The following is a 17,526-nucleotide window of genomic DNA, read 5'->3' as shown; positions in this document are numbered from 1 at the left end:
AGGCAATTTCACTGATAAGAGACAGGAACACAAATAACTCTTAACAAACAGTATTTCAACAACACGGTTTGTCAGGGATAGCCAAGACTGAATTTATGGTAATTCCGCTCTGTTCTGCTCTTAAGACATACAAACATTATTCAATATTTGGATAAACAAGGAAATGTAAGCACGTAGGAGATGGGAGGTAAATCTCATTTGCATTGTAAGGTTTTACATGTTAAAGGGTAGGTAGGGCTTAAACCCCTAAGGATTATCCATGCTCTGTTCCAAGCCAACACACCTCCATGAATCATTTCCATCTCTAGCTTTCACTTGGCAACAGTTTAGGTTATATTTCCCTCTAAAAAACTCAAACGATGTGCGAGAGCACTGCTACTTGGAGGCTATTGCTTCATTCAGTTTCAAGGCCTCAGGTTTCGACTACCTTTACAATAATCTAAGAAGTAAGCTAACCTGTGAGCTTCTACTTCATTTTCAACTTCAGTATCTTTACTGAACTCGTCTGTTTGCACTGTACTATCACTGTTGCTCTCCACCTCCTTCCCAAATCCCCTGGTGGGTTTCTTGTCTTACAGAAGACAAGTACAAAACTCCTGTCCCACTGAGTTTAGATGGAAACCCTCAGTGTCAGCCAGAAAGTCATGTATGAGCTGGGCATAACTCAACAAATATGTCCAGATCTCATTTGGGGTTTTTTGGGGGTCAGACAATAGACTCTCTCTTCAGCTTCCACCAGTTTCCAGTGGAGCTTCTATTCTTTGTATTATTCCACCTTTTGGAACAAACCATTATAAAATCTTGACTCATCAGCTGTTTCTTTGAGAACTGCCTTTTTTAATGGAGGTTAAACAGTCTTTAAACTTGATTTTCCTACTTTGTTAATGAGTTGTATTAAAGGTGGTAACATGCTATCAGAGGTACAAAAAGGTGCATCCATATGAACCTACATATCATTTCTCACCTCTCACTTCTGTGTTTAACTTCTGTTTTCCCCCAGGTCTTTCAAATGTTTCAGTAACTCAAGTTTTTCTCTGAAAAAAAATCACGTTGTCGGTGACAACGGTTCTTCACCCTCTCAGGCCTCCAGCACTTGGAAGTTGGCCAAAGATTCTGTTGTCATTTTGCTGTAAATCTCTTTCCTTTTTCATGCTTTACTCGAGCAGCTTCCTTATTTGCAAACTTCAGGTACTCCTGCACGACACAGGCACGTCGGTAGATGTTGAGGGAATGCTCTCTCCTTGCAAAACGCTCACTGCAAGCCAACCACCTGCGCGGGAGAGCTGGAGGGGGAATGACGCTTGCTGCTGTATCGTCTGGCTCCCCTGAACCAGACACGGCCCTGCACTACCACTGTTGCTGTATTTTGCCTTAAACGGTCCAAAATACGGAGAAAATAAGCTGAGCAATAGTCTCACATGAGACAGCAGAGACTGTAAGTGATATTTCCTGCCCCATGGGGGTCCCCAGGGAGGTTCAAGCATGCGAACTAGGTCACTGGGAGGTCCAAGCTTGCAAACTAAGTCTTTGGCTCTCACCGCCAACACAAGCTGTCAGGTGTACGGTGCCATCAGAAAAGCTGCTCTTCTGTTCCCACAGAAAAGCTGGGCTCCCCGTGTAAGGCAGTTATGGTGCTGAGCACCTGGAAACCTGCTCCAGGATAGAGCAGAAGATAGCAGAAGACAGCAAGCTGCCTTTGGGGGGCAGCTCTAGCTCGCTGCTGACCTGCAGCCCCCCTAGAAACCCAGCGGAATAAGGATGCTCAGACGTAGCAGAGTAAAAGCAGAGTAAGGAGGGTGGCTGAAAAGCAAGGGGCAAAGGGAGCTTCTGCCCAGAGCAGACACATAGACACCTGAGAAAAATGAAAGCATCCCTCTAGCACCTTGTTCCTGTTAGGTACCCTTTTCTGGGAAGGCAGAAATACAAGTCAGAAGAGAGAAAGGTTGATTCATACATGTTATGCAGTTCAGTATCTCTCCAGAGGCTGCTCTTCATCCTGGAAGACGGACGCCAGTTCAGCCTGAGATGGGTAATGCTGTGCGGTCACATCGCGTATTCGCACACCCAGCAGGGACGAGGAGCCACGGGTCACACACGGACTTCAGAGAGCACCGAGGTGAGGATCCATCTCCGTGTGCACAGCCATCGACAAGTTCCCTCTTCAGCCAGTGATGAGAGAAGAAAGCCTCACAACCACGGCTGAATCTGCTTATCTTGGATGGGAAAAGCTGCTTTTTGAAGGCACCCACCTCTCCCCTTTGACCACACTGTCAGGCATTGAGATGTAAAACATTAGCTTTCAGCACTGAGGTTCCGCATCCATCAGCATTTAAACAGGTCAGAGCACGAGGACTTGTGTCTTCTTCCCATCTATGGTCAGCACCTGATAACGAAGGAGCCCACGTTGTCCTGGTGACAGCTGAAGAGCTCAGCGAAGGCAGGGGTGTTTGCAAATTTGCTTATAAGCAAGTATAAACCGGCAGACTTCTTGGAAAGATGCTGGGGCTTGGGGCAGAAATGCAAGATTAGGTGAACAGACACCACATCACCTGTTGACTTTCTAGTCCTTCTTTTTCAAGTGTATCTGGAGGTAGTTGTCTCAACTATGTCTCAGCGCAGCAGGAAACACAACCAATATGCAGGAATAACCCTTCTTAAAATTTCAAGCATGTCTTCTGAGATGCTTTCCATCTTTTGGAACTTAAGAAAGAGTTCCTACACCTGCTTGGTAAACATAGCCAGATGACAGAGTTTAAAAGGCTTTTTTTTTTTTTTTTTTTCCCCCAGAAGGAGTTATTCTGATAAATGGGATACTTCTTATTTCTTTTCTCTAGCAAAGAGCGTTACAGACCACTGCATTATTTGTTTAGGAAGCAGCTCTTTGAAAAAGATCTGAACTGCTCATCCTTTCACTGCTGCTACGCACAGAGTTTGCAAAATAGCTTCGGAACCAAAAGCCCGGAGCCATCAAAAGCTCTAACAGAAAAAAAGAGGCAAACTTGATGCCTTCTGCAGTCACAGTATGAGACGATGCGACTGTTTTGGGGCTGATATCAGGCTGTAGATGTACCGGCAGCTGTTTTCACGCAGGAAGGCATATGCAGAAAAACGAGCACAGGAAGGTTTCAAATGGGCAAACAGCAACACGCCGGCAATAATCCAACATGGCAAAGGTTGAACTGCAGAAAGTCCAATCCCAGGCATGACTAGACTGTGCTTCAAACCCTCTTGCTCTGAAAGCTGAAGCAAATGGTGCACTGTTAACTCACGAGATGCAGAGCATCGAGGTATAAATAGCAGGCGTACGGTCAAGTGCCCAGTGTTCATCCCCCGTTCAGGAGAGGCAAAGTGCCCCAGCATCACTTGGAAACCTTTCCACGTCCCTCCGGACTGGATGCAAAACAATGCAGACCACTGTTTTCCTCAGGATTTGGAAACAAAAGCTGCGGATGTCTGTCGTGGATGATCTTCTCCATGGGCTTTTTGTTGTCCTGGGTATGGTCACTGGCCCTGCTCCAGGCATGGGAACAGGAGACCTCCCACTGGCCTCACCATGGCAGTAAACATTAAATCTGAACTTGTAAATATCCAGTTTATGGTTTCAAAAGAGTAATGCCATATATATATATATATATATAATCGTACCTGTATTCCATATGTAACAATTTTCCATAGTGATATATGAATTTATCTAAATAGTTCATATGACCCATTTCATGGGAGGTATGCTTTCAGAAAACAATTGAGCAATCAAAATGTATTGAAATTTCCTAAGATAAGGAGAAACATTTGTTTAAAATTGTGTACGTTTCCTTTCATCAAAATCTACAGGGGATGTTATAAAACATTTGTAGTCCAAAGGCAGAAATCAGCTTTTTCGCTCTTGCAGAGATCTCATTCTGATGAGAAAGCAAAGCTGTTGACAAGTCCTATATTGACAAAATATGGACTAAAGAATTTAATATTGTTTTATCAAATGGAAACTGGGGCAAGATAAAACACAATGATTAATCTCTTCTTTGCCCAGTTTGCCTCTATATATTTCAGATGAAAATCATAAACAGAGCTTTTTAGACTCCAGGAAGCCTCTACAACAGCTCATCTGAAAGCAGCTGGCCTTGACCCACATACATAAAGTTTGTGACAAAAATTCTCTCTTGAGCATCTGAAAATGTAATTTTTTTCTTACTTTTATACTACCATTTTTAGTACCTTTGCCTATGCCCTGCTCTACCAGTTGCATACATGCAAAATAAAGATCTGAAAAGAAGCTGACACATTTACAGCCTTGGCACCCACTTCAGATTTAAGGGGTCTCCTGTAAAACGTGTGATTTGATCCTCTAGATGCCGATGCTCCTCTTTTTGCCCTTCAGATGATGGTGTTTGCACCCTGGGAGCGTTATTTGCATTTCATCGACAGGATTTCTCATTCTCTGTCAGGCAGCTGTGGACCAAAGCTTCCACGGGACGGGATGGGTTCGACTCTGTCCATCACTCATGGGCAAGAATGAAGGAATGGAGGTGGGGTGCCCCTTGCCTCCTTCCTCTTGTCAGTGGTAGGTCTCTGCTCTCCCAGGGAGTTGCAGCAACAGGGAGCACATCTGCCCTGACCAAGAAACCTTTGAAATTCCCCCTAAACTCTCCTCTTCTCCCTATCTCCTTTTTTGCACCCCAACCCCCTCGCACATCCCTCCAACACTGCTTGGCTGCCACGTACATTAATTTTGCTTCCTGAACTCGGGAACCCTGAGCCGGCATTAGAGACAGATGACCTACCAGAGTTTATTCGTGTCACTCAATAAGAATTGCATTTGTGGCAGAGATGGCCCTCAGGGCCTTGTCCAAAGCACAGAGTAATTTAAAAGGCTCCCACTGACTTCAGCAGGCATTGGTTCAGGATGATTAAAGAATTAGCTTTGATGATTTCTAAGGCAAATCAGCTTCTAGAAACTTTGACTTTGTTTGTCTTAATGCTTGTGCTTGGAGTACAGTTACAGTGAGACCTGGCACCATCCACTTGTCTTCAACAGAGCTGCCTAAAGGCCAAGTAAATGCGAGTGAAGACCTCAGACTTTGTCTTATTAGAATTCATCACTGAGGTCACATAAAAATGGAAACTGAATTCAGGTATCAACAAGCCTATGGAAGATACAATAAAAGGCTGAGAATTTCTCCTCCTCATATGCTACAGTCCTAAAGAACGAAAACGCAGTGTATTTCAACTACCCAGGCAAAAGACAGCATTTATGTACTAGGAATGACTGCGTTTAACTCACACTGTGCATACCTGCTGTCTGCTAAAGACACGCTAACCTCATTTCATTTGGGTAAGCTTTAGACCCAAATCAAACCAAAAAACACCACCATACCCGAAGCAACTGGGAATCCGCAGGCTACGGCTGCAATCCCAACACAGTTATCACCCTGGGGATATGCTTTAGCCAGACATCATGCTGCAAGTAGTTACACGAAACTGGTTGAAATCTTCCCTGTTTTAAAGTCTATACGGAGTATCGTTCACTAACCAGGTTGCAAACACTGTTCAGGCTGCTCAAGAACAATTAATTATTCTGGTGACTGTTTTCCCATAGCAAGGAAAACCCTAGCAAGGGGCACAGCGTTCCCAGAAGAACACGATGCACAAAAGGAAAAGCACCCAGACCTCTCTTTTTCTGTGGTAGTTTGAGGTCCATGAAATAGCACTACAGTATGGTCATACAACCATACAGTTACGCTGAAACAGGGCAACATGCTCAGTGAAGAACTAAGACGCAAACTCTACTTTCCATCCAGCCTTACATTCCCCCCCCCGCCCTTTTGTTTTTTTAAACTGAACTTGACACTTCTTCAGTCCTGCTTACCAGGTGATACCTTGTGCTGAAGCCTCTCCTAGGCTTTCTAAACCTGCCTGAAAACATTTTAAATGCAAATCTGAGAAAAATATACTGACAATTTACTTACAGGCTTCTTTGTAACCTAACACTTTTACCCTTTAAAAATAGTTTTTATCTATTCAAACCTGACATTTTCAATTTGCGTGTGCTGTGGTGCAAAAAATCATACTGAGCAAACCAGCTTTTAATTTTATAATTTGTATACTTCTACTTCTTTCAGCAAATCATACGCTGAAATCAGAGGGTGAATTTCCAAAACTGGCTGAGAGTGGGTCTCTCCAATGTGCTACCTTGCTGTGATACTATATGGGGTACCTGGTACAAAGTAAAATCCTAGTGAAGAAATATGCTCCGGGTAACCGCCAGGGATGCTCCAGGTCAAAGTAAAACCTATAAAAGGGCCTAGAGTTGACTTTGATCTTCTGAATAACGCTTTCTTGACTTCCCTAGGAATTACCTATTGTAAGTTAACTCAACTCACTAAATTGGGGTAAGACGGTAGCTGTTAAGTAAAGCCAGGGATTTGAGGTTTACACCTCACTCTGCCTTTTAAACTAGTGTGAAGTGAGAGTTCGAATCCAAATAAACCTCCCAAGATCAGGTCTGAGTTTTCCAAATGTCACGACTACTGTTTCCTTGGGCAGATGTCACATAAACGTACAATGCTCTAGCTGTAATTGAAAGAAATACTTAGGAATAAGTAGGTCTATAGTAAAAAAAGGAAAAAATATCCTAGCAACAGACTTCACAACTATTCGAAAGGAAACAGGAGCAGAGGAACTGCGACTAATCAGACATATATTCACATTTGGAAAATGTAATGATAATGCCTTGAAAAGTTGACTAAACTTTGCTATTATCAAACAGGAGCTGCTGGTTTGAGAGAAAAGATGATTTGCGATTTCTCACGGTGAGGCTTTTGAACTTTAATCTCTAACCCACGAAAGGGTGCAAGAGGAGCCTGGAAATTATGCTGAGCTTAATTACACTTAATGTGAATTATTCAGAAGTGCAGCAGAGAGACTAAAAATTTATTTCATACAAAGAAGCTTGACATTTTAATTGGTCCTTCAGAAAAGAGACAAAACAATTTCCTCTCCCGAAAATTTACATCTTCCCCGTCAAAGCAGCAGCCGCAGCCGAGCAGAACTTCATTAACAAGATTAATTATCACGCCAGCGTCTGCCTCATCAGGTGTGCAGCCCAGGTGAAAAGCACGGCCCCCTCCCCGGCGCGCCCCCCAGGCTCCGGCAGAAAAGGCGACAGATGGAGGGCACCGTACCTTGGTCATTAGCCATTTTGTCAGGGTGCTCGACTGCAAGAAAGAGACAATGTCATTAGAGGCTGACAGCTCCTCGCAGGCAAGCCGACGCATCGCAGAGCAACTACGGCGTTTAGCGGGTTGGCGCAGCGCGGTGCTGCCTTCCCGCACCGGAGGCGGGAGGTGCGGGAGGACAGGATGAGTTTTACCATTCCCTTTTTCAGAGAGATCCTGGAGAACTGAGAGGACAAACACAGAATCATAGAATCACAGAATATCTCGAGTTGGAAGGGACCCATAAGGACCATCGAGTCCAACTCCCTGCTCCTCGCGGGACTACCTAAAACTAAACCCTATGGCTAAGAGCATCGTCCAGACGCTCCTTGAACCCTGAACACAGGTTGAACCGTGCCTTGTATCAGATATTTTCACCAAGTTCTTCCAAATGCAAAACCTTTACCGCAGCTTTTTTTCATTCGCTTGTTCTTTTTTGGTATGATCTGGCAAGTTTAATCAGGCAAGAAGGGAAAGAGGGAGAGATTCTGCTTCTTTAAATAATTACAGTCAAATCACCTACAAGTTGAAAGCTCAGTCTGACTTATATTATCATTGTTTCAGCTTTTTGCAAAGGGGTTTAAAACTATTTACATGGTTTTGCATAATAACCATAAAAGATAGCGTGATCTGAAGTGCACCAGACAAGACTTCAAAATTCAGTAGATATATTAAAAGCTTTCCTGCACAGCTACAACTTCTGACTATTTATGATATGGCTGAGGGAATTAAACTTTCCTCGGATTCATAAGTAGCTACCATCATAGAGCATTAACCAGTCCTCTGCTTAATAAATTATGCAAGAATCTTAAGCACAGGAAATTGGGGGAAAAAGAAGTGTTTTGGCACATGAATCTGGAAGTCAAATAACCAGTGCCTGCAGGTGCAGAGCATGCTGCTCTCCTCGCTGCTAAAACCACTACAAAACCTCCTCTAGATGATGGCATCGTGCTAGGAGCACGTGGAGGTACCGAACTAGCAGTAATTTACATTTACAGACACGTCTATGAGCTCCATGCCTGTGGCAGAGGGGGAATAGCTGCTTCAATGACCCCCAAACCCTCAGTTAATTTTTTTTTCCCCCCTCTCAGACTTTTTCACATGGATGCAGAGCGGAAGAGGGGTAGATGGAGCACATTGCCTCAAACTTCCTCGAAATCCGTGAGCCTGCGCTTCCCCGCTGAGCCGTACCTGGCTTATCGCCTTTCCCTGAGGACAAATATATTCATGAAAACACGAATCCTTGCTCGCAGCTAAAGTTACCCCCGTCCGAGCGCTGATACCACTTAGACGCTGCCCTGGCACCGCTCGGCGTTTGCTGCCTTCTCCAGGCGATGGAGGAGGCGAAAGCCGTGAGACCTGCGGTGCCAGGCAGGGCTCCAAGCCGGGTGGGTGATATTTACTTTTGGCAGGCGGGGGGGGGTCACGTTTGGTGCCGGTTATGGACTGGGATGCGCTGCTGGACCACACCGCCGAGGCAGCATTAGAGGGCACTGCAGTGCTAGAAATGCTGCCCCACACCTTCCTTGCCAAAAAGGGGGGGGGGATCGGCATCAGCTGCGATTTCGGGTTCTTTTAGAAATGGTACAGTGGCAACTTTTAATCTGGTGTCCTGTAGAAAGCCCACGAATACAGTTTTCCTTGCTGATCTTAGCGCGATGGGAATATCTGAAGCTCAGCCCATGACCTCTTCAACCCTCTCTCTCCCCCTTTCCACTCTTCCCTTTAAAAACACATCTGAGCCAGGGGTTTGTTCGTGCTTGATGTCATGTCTATAGGTTCATTAACAGGCAACTTTTTTCAGTTTATGTAATGTTTTGCGTGATTCTGATAAGCAGAATACTACTCTCTCATCTTCCTTAATTAAAGGAGCTCGGCACTCACAGAAGGTCTGTTTGTAAATGCTGGCTGAAATCCAGAATAGGTACAGCTGAGCAGAAGAAAGCATAAACACATTTACTAAGTACAGTTCTGAGATCTACTTGTTTCTGTAACAGATGAAAAAACAAATCACTGACAAGTTATTTAAAAGATTGAGGAAATCCTCCTTCCTGTCTGTCACCGGTTCATTCCTTCCCTCTTCAGTTGTCATCTTTCATTGGGCAGTTGCAAGTAAATTTCAGACTATTTACTCACTTCTGCAACTTAATGAATTTCTGAAAATGATTCATTTATATGCCATAAAAATAATGTAACATTGAGACTTGGACTTTACCTTCGGGGACAATCTGTGACAGTACACTGTGAAAGGCTGCAAAATGGACATACTATTTGGGCACTCTCTGCTTCTTTCCCATAAACACATATACATATATATGTATATGCAATATTTACTGAAGTCATCCACACTCAACAAGGAGTAAGAAAAACCCTAGTAACGACCTCAAATTTTGGCCCAAATTATATAAGAAAAAAAAAAGATGGGATATTCAATTACATTTTATCCTTCTATTCCAGGACCCTGAGAATGTGTGTATCAGATTCTTCATGCTTTAAGTGATAAATTTAACCAGCCAGAGCATAAAAAAAGCAGATCCTCAACTGATGTAAACTGTTGCAGATTGATTGAAGTTCACAGTGTAACAACAATTTACATAAGCTAAGGATTTGCCCATTTGCCTGTATATTATCATCAGTGGAGCTGAGGTGGAAGAATATAAACTCATTGCTCCGTGGTAGTGTTATTTACTACTAAGCATAACTCTTTCTCACAGATCGCTACATTTTCATTAGTAAAGGAAAGTCAGTACAAATACTCGCATCGCAATTACAACACAAGTAATGGCTTGGTTTCCTTGGAGGAGCTTTATGTGCTATAATATATGAAACGAGACAGTGGGTGACTTAGTGGGTCTTTGATGCTTGTTTAGTTCCTCGTGATTTAAAACTTCCTCTGATCAGGACAGAGATTTGCCATCAGAGCACACATTACCATATGGCACATACACATCTTCTGTTAATAATCATTAAGGGCAGGAAACCAACATTTTTGCATAATTCAGAATGCACTCAAGACTTCAGAAAGTCTTTTCACCTCAAGTGTAGGGATAGATTTGTCAAAAAAACAGTTGAATAGTATTGAACATGACATATTTAGGGTGGATATCATTAAGTATTCACGGCAGAGTATTAGACATAGTCCTTGTAGGCTATTACAAGACGTAACAAATGTATAAATTCATCTTTCTGGTATCTGTTGATGCTGTCTGATCTAGAATTCATTTCCCAAATGAGTTTTATGGTACTTTGTGTAAACATTACAAAGTAAGTGATATCAAGTGCATTAATCTTTTGGTTTAGTTAGATATCTGGGTCTCTATATCTTTTCATATCTCATTAGTCTGCGGCTATTATATTTTGATGCCTTGACTCATTTTAAACTCAGTCTAATAGACTTCTTCTGCTTGGCACAAATTGTGAGCATGAAATTAAGTTGGCACCATCCGCTTGATAGAGATGAAGCACCCGCAAAGTGCTATCTCTTCACATTTCATGGCAGTGGAGAATGAATAATCAGGATCTTACCAATAATTCATTCAAAGTGAAACATGACTTGGACAAGTCAGTCCTGCAAACCTGTGCAGGCGGTGATAAGCTTAGAACAAATTGATACAATTTTTCATTTTTTTTCTGACTCTTGCTAATTCATGAAAACTGTTGTATGAGGCTTTTCACTCCCAGCCTGAATGGTCGATAGCATGCTTTCGAGACACTGATATCAGTGAAGGAAAAAGGGAAAGCTCTCTGCCAGTGCTGCTGAGGACACTGGCTCATTCATCGCAAACCTTCCTTAATGGCTGAAAACGGAGTTTCCCCTCCTTCCCTCAGAGGCAGCGGAAAAATTTGCTATTCACATGAAGGTTTGCGCAAAGACAAATACAAGCGCTCGCCAAACAAACCAACAAATCCCCCAAAGGGAATGATGTGGGGATGGTGTGCCACCCCTCCTCTGCAGTCATTTCGCTTGGCTTTTGTACACCTCGCGTTAAATGAAGTCACTTGCAACTGATTAAAAGAGAGGCTTGAGCGTCAACGCTAATTCCAAGCCTCTCACGCACAGGTTTGGGGCTGAATTTCCCTAATTTCCCTCCAGTCGTGACTTCTCAGGCCCAGCCTGCGTCCAGTTTCAATTACCTTCTGCCGAGATGTTGTTTTTATATACAAATCCCTGGATTTTCTCTAGAGGAGACTCAGCGCTAACGTGCTTTCTCATATGCCATGCTTCTTTCCTGGAATAGGTTTGCTGTTTATGTCATTTGAGTTTTTCATTAATTACACGTCTTTTTAAAAGTAATTTCATACCTTTGTGCAAATGAATGAGTGACAGTTAAAATATAAGGAGCAGAGCTGCAGCAAGAACCCTGCTTCCCACTCACGGTAATATTGCTTACATCTTCATAACTAATAATTTCTGGGTAGATCATGTCAGGCCTTCACACAGACAGGCAGCGGGGAAGAGAAAAGAGGAATATCTCCCATGTTAATTTGAAATGGAGTCTGATACAAGTGCAACCCTTTGCTCTCGTAAACACATTGGTGCTGAAATACCAGCCAAAACCCATACCCCTGATTTGCCTGCTCCTTCTCACTGGTCACTAAGGGAGAGGGGTCAGGTATTAATTAGTCTCTTGTTAATAACAGGTCCTGAAAAATATCTGGAACAACTTTCCCCACACAAAGCCAAGTTGCATCTCAGTTTGCTGAGGTTTTTAATCATAATTTTGCCCGTCTACTCTGTTGATAGGAGTGAGTCATTACGGGTTCCTACAGTCACTGAAAGATCCAAAATGAAAAGGGACCTCCCTAGAGAAATCCAGTCAGATCCAATTAGCTTTATTATTGATGGGAGAAAGTTAGGTGGTGTCAGAGTGCTTTCCCCCAGCTGAATGAATTGAAAAATATAGTTACTGCCTCATTATGTGGTTTACTTTTGTCAACTACTGCATGTAGCGTTTTGCTTTTATCTCTCAATAATAGTTTCAAGCAGTAGGAGCTCTTCTGGCTGACATGGAATTAATTGCAAAGCTCCCATGAAGGCATAAGAAAATTCTATGTATCATTACTATCCAGATGATACAGATCCAAACCTTTCAGTGTCCGGAAGAAAACGGGATCGGAGAGGGGCCCCACTCCCTTGGCGTTGCGAGCTTGGATTCTGAAGTAGTAGACGGTGTCCAGGTTGAGGTCCATGATCTGGTGGGTGAGGCGGTCGCCGCTGATGGACTCCATAATCCAGTCATCAATCGGAGCGTTCTTGTCCAAAGTATAGAAGAGGATGTAAGCTGAATAAACACAGTCTCTCAGTTAGTACTTCAACCAAATTTTAACGTGCTTCTGTTATGAAATACAGGTAAAATTCAGATTTCTTAAAAAGCGGGGTTTTCTTTATAAAAGCAGGGATGGCAGGTCTCCAATCAAAATAGCTTTGAGGAATGCTATGAAAATACACATTTGTCTATTTTTAGACCAAAACCACGATTACAGTATTTACTGTAAGAAATAGAGATTTAACAAATATTAAAATAAGTAGCACACATTAAAAGGCTTACAAGTGCATTTCTCAAATTGAGGTGCACCCTTCAGTCTGATAGCTGCCATAAACCATATGATATAAGTCTTTAGTGTTTCAGTGCTGAAATAAAACTAATTGGTATTAATGACACACATCAATTACTGGGTGCTTATGTGATATTTCTTGGCAACCACAGGGAAAAGTATTTTGGTGAAAAGAATAAAGAATTAAAAATTTTGGTAACTCAGAATTTTGGTAACTTAAGAGTATTACAATAAATATTTATTCAAACAATAGAAGTTCGAATAAAACTTAAAAGTTTTAGAACTTAGAGAATAGAAGCACCAGTGTTAGGAAGCAATAATAGTTTGTAGGAATTACCTTGCCAGCCAATGAAATTTTGGGAAGAAAAAAGCCTGTAAGCAAGGCTGAGAGGTCTAGCACCCCCTGCAACACCAGTCTCTACCTAACTTTGAAAACAGCTTCTTTTTTTTTTCCCCAAAATGCTCCCTGGCAAATTAGTCATAGGCAAAAAACCCACTCCAAGTCTGGTCTTAAATGCTGTGCCGCAGGAGGGAGCTACTGGAGCAGGGAGAGCCCGAGCGGGTCTTCTGGACTTCATCTTTGTGTCTGGACCCAAAGTTACTACAAAGTTGGTATAAGCCTTATTATTAATGCTATTTCCCTATTCTTTTCTGAAAAAAAGATGCTTTTCAAAACTCATTCCACATGATCGGTTACACTGGTCACAGACAAGCGGTGTTAGGATGGAAGTGTTATGGTTTTGTGGGGGGTTTTTTTGGTGCTAGTGTTATATTATGGGATTTTATTTAGAGGCTTGTATTTTGGGGTTACTAAAGCAGTTTCTCTGACCATGACATTTGAATTAATATATTTTAAGCTATGAAAACATATATATGTTTCTCAAATTAAGACAAATACATTCACTCAAGCATTTGTATGGATGAAGATTCGGTTGTTAAGGACGTTTCTACTCTCCACAAGCAGTTGTTTCCTCTGAGACGTCTAAGAAACATTTGACCACATGTGCAGTAAAAAATCCCCATGAGAGTCATTCTTCAACCAAGTGCTACAAGAAAGAAGTTTGTGCATGGATGTCGGGACCCAGTCTGCTCTAAGGTCTGAATGCTGCTGTCGATGGAAAAACTCTACAAAAGTTGCTACCGCAGAGTCATTTCATGCCTTGGAAGTCAGGAAAGCTTTTATTTTATTTTGTCTTTTAGTCACTGAGGAATCAGGACAATTAGCAGTCATTTCATCATCATCATAGAATCATCAGAGAAAGGTTTGGGTTGGAAGGGACCTTAAAGATCATCTAATTCCAATCCCTCTGCAGTGCATTGTCCATCAGAATGATCATTTCTGCTCTCTAATGGCTAAATTAGGTTAGCGTAAACAGAGCCATTTCATCAAAACATCCTCCTTTCAGACATGGTCACGGATTGTCAAGTCCTGATGATAATGTGGAGTGGAATTATACGCAGTTATGCAAGTCTAGCCTAGAAATCGTTATTGCTGGGTGCTGTCCACATGGAAATATATCCTTATTTTATTGGTAACATAAAGTGGGGTACTTTCCTGGTGTAACTCACAACAGCTCATCTGATGCCAGTGAAGCCCTGCTGAGTTACAACTGTTAAAACCTGACCCAGTGCTCTTCACTGCTAATGGCTCACACGGGACATCATTCCCAAGCGTTCTTCTTCCTCTTACATTTATATTTCTCAATGTTTCAGCGGGGTGTAGCTGGGATTGCTAGCAGTAATGGTGACATACGCACACTTTCTCCCACACAAAAATATGTCGTAGAACTGGTCTAACCCAACTGTTTGTAGCAATGTGACCCTAATGTGCACATTTTTGAAGACGAGCAATATTTTTCCTAATAATTATTTGCCTTTAAGATGTCTATTAACAGCCTAAAACGATCATTTAAATGCAAAATCTCAGATAGAACTCCACTATATTTTTCAAACTAAATTAACATTAAAGGTTTGTAATGGATTTCTTAATTAGGCACTAAGGTTATATGCAGTTTTTTGGAAAATAAAATCTGTCAATGTGAAGCATCCATTAAGTTCAGTTCTTGTCAGTCAGTATTAGGGTTTCTTCCCTGATCATCATTGCCTTAAATTGTTATTGTAAAAAGTTAAGCATCTACCAATAAACTCTCCCATGATCTGCTGCACTAAGCAACCTATCATTATGTATATTATGTATGGCATTATTGCCAAACAAAGTACTTATTATTAGTCGTTTCTAATTATCATTGAGCAGCACATACCACAAAACCTTCACTTTGAATGCTGCATTTTTTAACTTATATTACTGCTCTTAGCATTTAAAAATAAGATTTACATCTCCCGAGTTCTAGACTTTGCAGTATCCCTAATACTGCCTTGAATCCTAGACCAAATTGGCTGATAAAAGTAAGAGAAAATAAAATAACGTCAGAGCAAATAGCACCCAAGAAAAAAAAAAAAAACAGAGATAGGGAGTGAAAGCAGCAAATGATCAGAACAGTAAATAAACAGAGAATACAGGATAATGTAAATGTTTACCAGTAATTTTTCCATTGGCTTCCAACGGCGGCTGCCAGCTGACAATGACGGCCCGGGGCTTCCCTTCCCTCGTAATGACTGTCAAATCCTTGGGAGCAGAGGTTGGAGCTGAAAATAATGAATATAATTGAAAACAGAAATTATTCACCTTCTGAATTCCTTACACACCGTAGCAGGCATGAACTACTCAGTAGGCATTTACTGCCTTCTTAGAACCTTTCAAATGCGAGAGTCCTTAGATGCATTTCAAACATGTAGCATATGATTTGTCTGGAAGTGCTATTTTAATAGTGGCAATTGTACAAAACACTGCGTGGGGATACGTTAGGAGTTGGTGGATAGCCCTTATCCTCCTACCGTTAATATTGGTCCTTACAGCTAAACGACCACCGAGGTATCCAAGAACATCTAATATACTGTGGGAGCCCTATCCATTTAATAACAGTAATAATATTGTGTCTTCTCTGTTAGGAATATTTGTAGGTATGTACCAGTATAAAGCAAATATACGCTCAACTTGGGACATTTTAGACATGACAGAAGATTCTTAGCTTTTCTATCTCCACTGCATTAAAGACAGAAGGTTGGATTTCTGAGCCTGCAGTGGCTGCTTTGCACCCTGCTTTACTAATGCTGGCCATGAGGTCTTGCGCAGCATCTCAGATATTTTAAAATCGTATTGTAAAACTGTGGACGAGAAAGGAAAAATGGGCAATTATTAAAAAATAGTTAAGAGAGAGGGAGTAATACATTGGCACTGAGCTCATTGTTCGTTTACTTAGTTTTGATACAGGCTGTAGACGACTTAGAGCATACAGGTAGCGTAAGAGCATGGAGAACACAGTGTACGAGCACCCCATCATCTGTGTCCTACCCATATGGCCACTAAACAACTTTCCTGAATGTTCAAAGAACTGCTCCAAAGTCACTTTAGGAGGTAAAGCTTTAAAAATCTGTTGGATCATGCTGAGCTAAACCAACCCGACCTAAAGCACAGACACAAATCTTCGAAGTGACGAACACTCAGTGATCTTAAACAAGAAGAAGGAAGGGAAGAGCCAGCTGCCGTACAGGCTCTGGTCACAAGGAACTGATCGCTCTGAAATAACACAGAGCAGTTGGTCTCATGGTATTTGCATCAGCCGAACTTTTCACAAGTGGGATCCAGAAAGCAACCATGAAATCTGTACGCAGAAAACAAAAGTTTCCATTACTGTTGTTATATTACTAAGCAGGTGACTACTCGCCAGCTGATGCTCTTTGTGGCAGATTTCTGGTGGATTATCTCTTTGCTATACGTGCTGGAACAACACGTTCACTCTGGTATGTCCAGAGCCAGCACCAATGGGACTCACAGTGTTTCGCTTTAGTCTTGTCACATTAGTTGCTTCTCGCTGGAAGCATCTTTCTTAGCCTGAAGTAGGCAAGCCACAATACAAACTCACAGATCTTTGAGAAGTCTCTTAATCCTTGGCAATGCCCAGCATGATGTGAGCTCCCACACTGCTACGGAAGTTTGCATTACTGTTGTTGTCATTATTATTATTATTATTATTATTTCTCAAGCGGGTTGTGTTGCATTTAAAAGCTACTCGGCTTGTAGCCAGCTTGGGACACTGGCTCATCAGTTTGAAAACAGGGTACTAGAAGAAACATCTCGTACTGTCTTGCTGTTTCAGGGAACTGCAAGAAATAACCCTTTTCATAAACAAATCATACTTGATTTTAAAAGTAGAGTTTTCCTTCTCTTCGCTTTTGCTAAGCCTATCCTACAACATTCTCCAACTTTACATAAAGTTTTTGCACCGAAGTGCATCCATCTCTCTGTATGCAAACAGCATCTTTATCTTAAACACTATTTTCCGTTCTCTGGTATGAACCCTTTTGACATGTTTTCATGAACTAACCCTTTCCTTTCCTAGACTTTCTGTTATTTGTGAGGTTAAACCAACAAAGCTTGTAAGCCCCCTCCTGTAACATAGGCTTGCCATGCTGGTGATTACCACGTGAGTCCCGCTGAGCGGCTGAAGTTGAGCTCTGCTTTCAGCAGATTGTGAACATAAGATATCATGAGAAAAATCAAAGCTTTAGATGTTTCCCTTAGCACTCATTAACACCCCTCATATCAGTAAGACTTGTGTAGGCAGATCTGGGGACAGAACTTGGCTCTGAGAGTTGCTTTTGAATTATGGGCATAACAACTCTCCCCAGCTATGGTAGT

General features: G+C 42.0%; 1 protein-coding gene across 2 annotated transcripts in view; it reads right to left on the bottom strand.

Moving 5' to 3' along the window:
• DCC (DCC netrin 1 receptor) overlaps nt 1–17,526 on the bottom strand; it is a 572,411-nt gene that overhangs the window by 42,635 nt on the left and 512,250 nt on the right. For both annotated transcript variants that reach the window (XM_052778515.1, XM_052778516.1), the window contains exons 19-21: nt 15,306–15,413; nt 12,299–12,493; nt 7,179–7,211 (exon numbers count right to left, since the gene is read on the bottom strand). In XM_052778515.1, the coding sequence (XP_052634475.1) occupies nt 7,179–7,211; nt 12,299–12,493; nt 15,306–15,413 (336 nt within the window). The remainder of the gene's footprint in view (nt 1–7,178; nt 7,212–12,298; nt 12,494–15,305; nt 15,414–17,526) is intronic.

Source organism: Harpia harpyja, chromosome Z, assembly GCF_026419915.1.
Source record: "Harpia harpyja isolate bHarHar1 chromosome Z, bHarHar1 primary haplotype, whole genome shotgun sequence".
NCBI lineage: Eukaryota > Metazoa > Chordata > Aves > Accipitriformes > Accipitridae > Harpia > Harpia harpyja.
The sequence above is the reverse complement of the archived record's forward strand: the minus strand, read 5'-3'. Positions and strand labels throughout refer to the sequence as shown.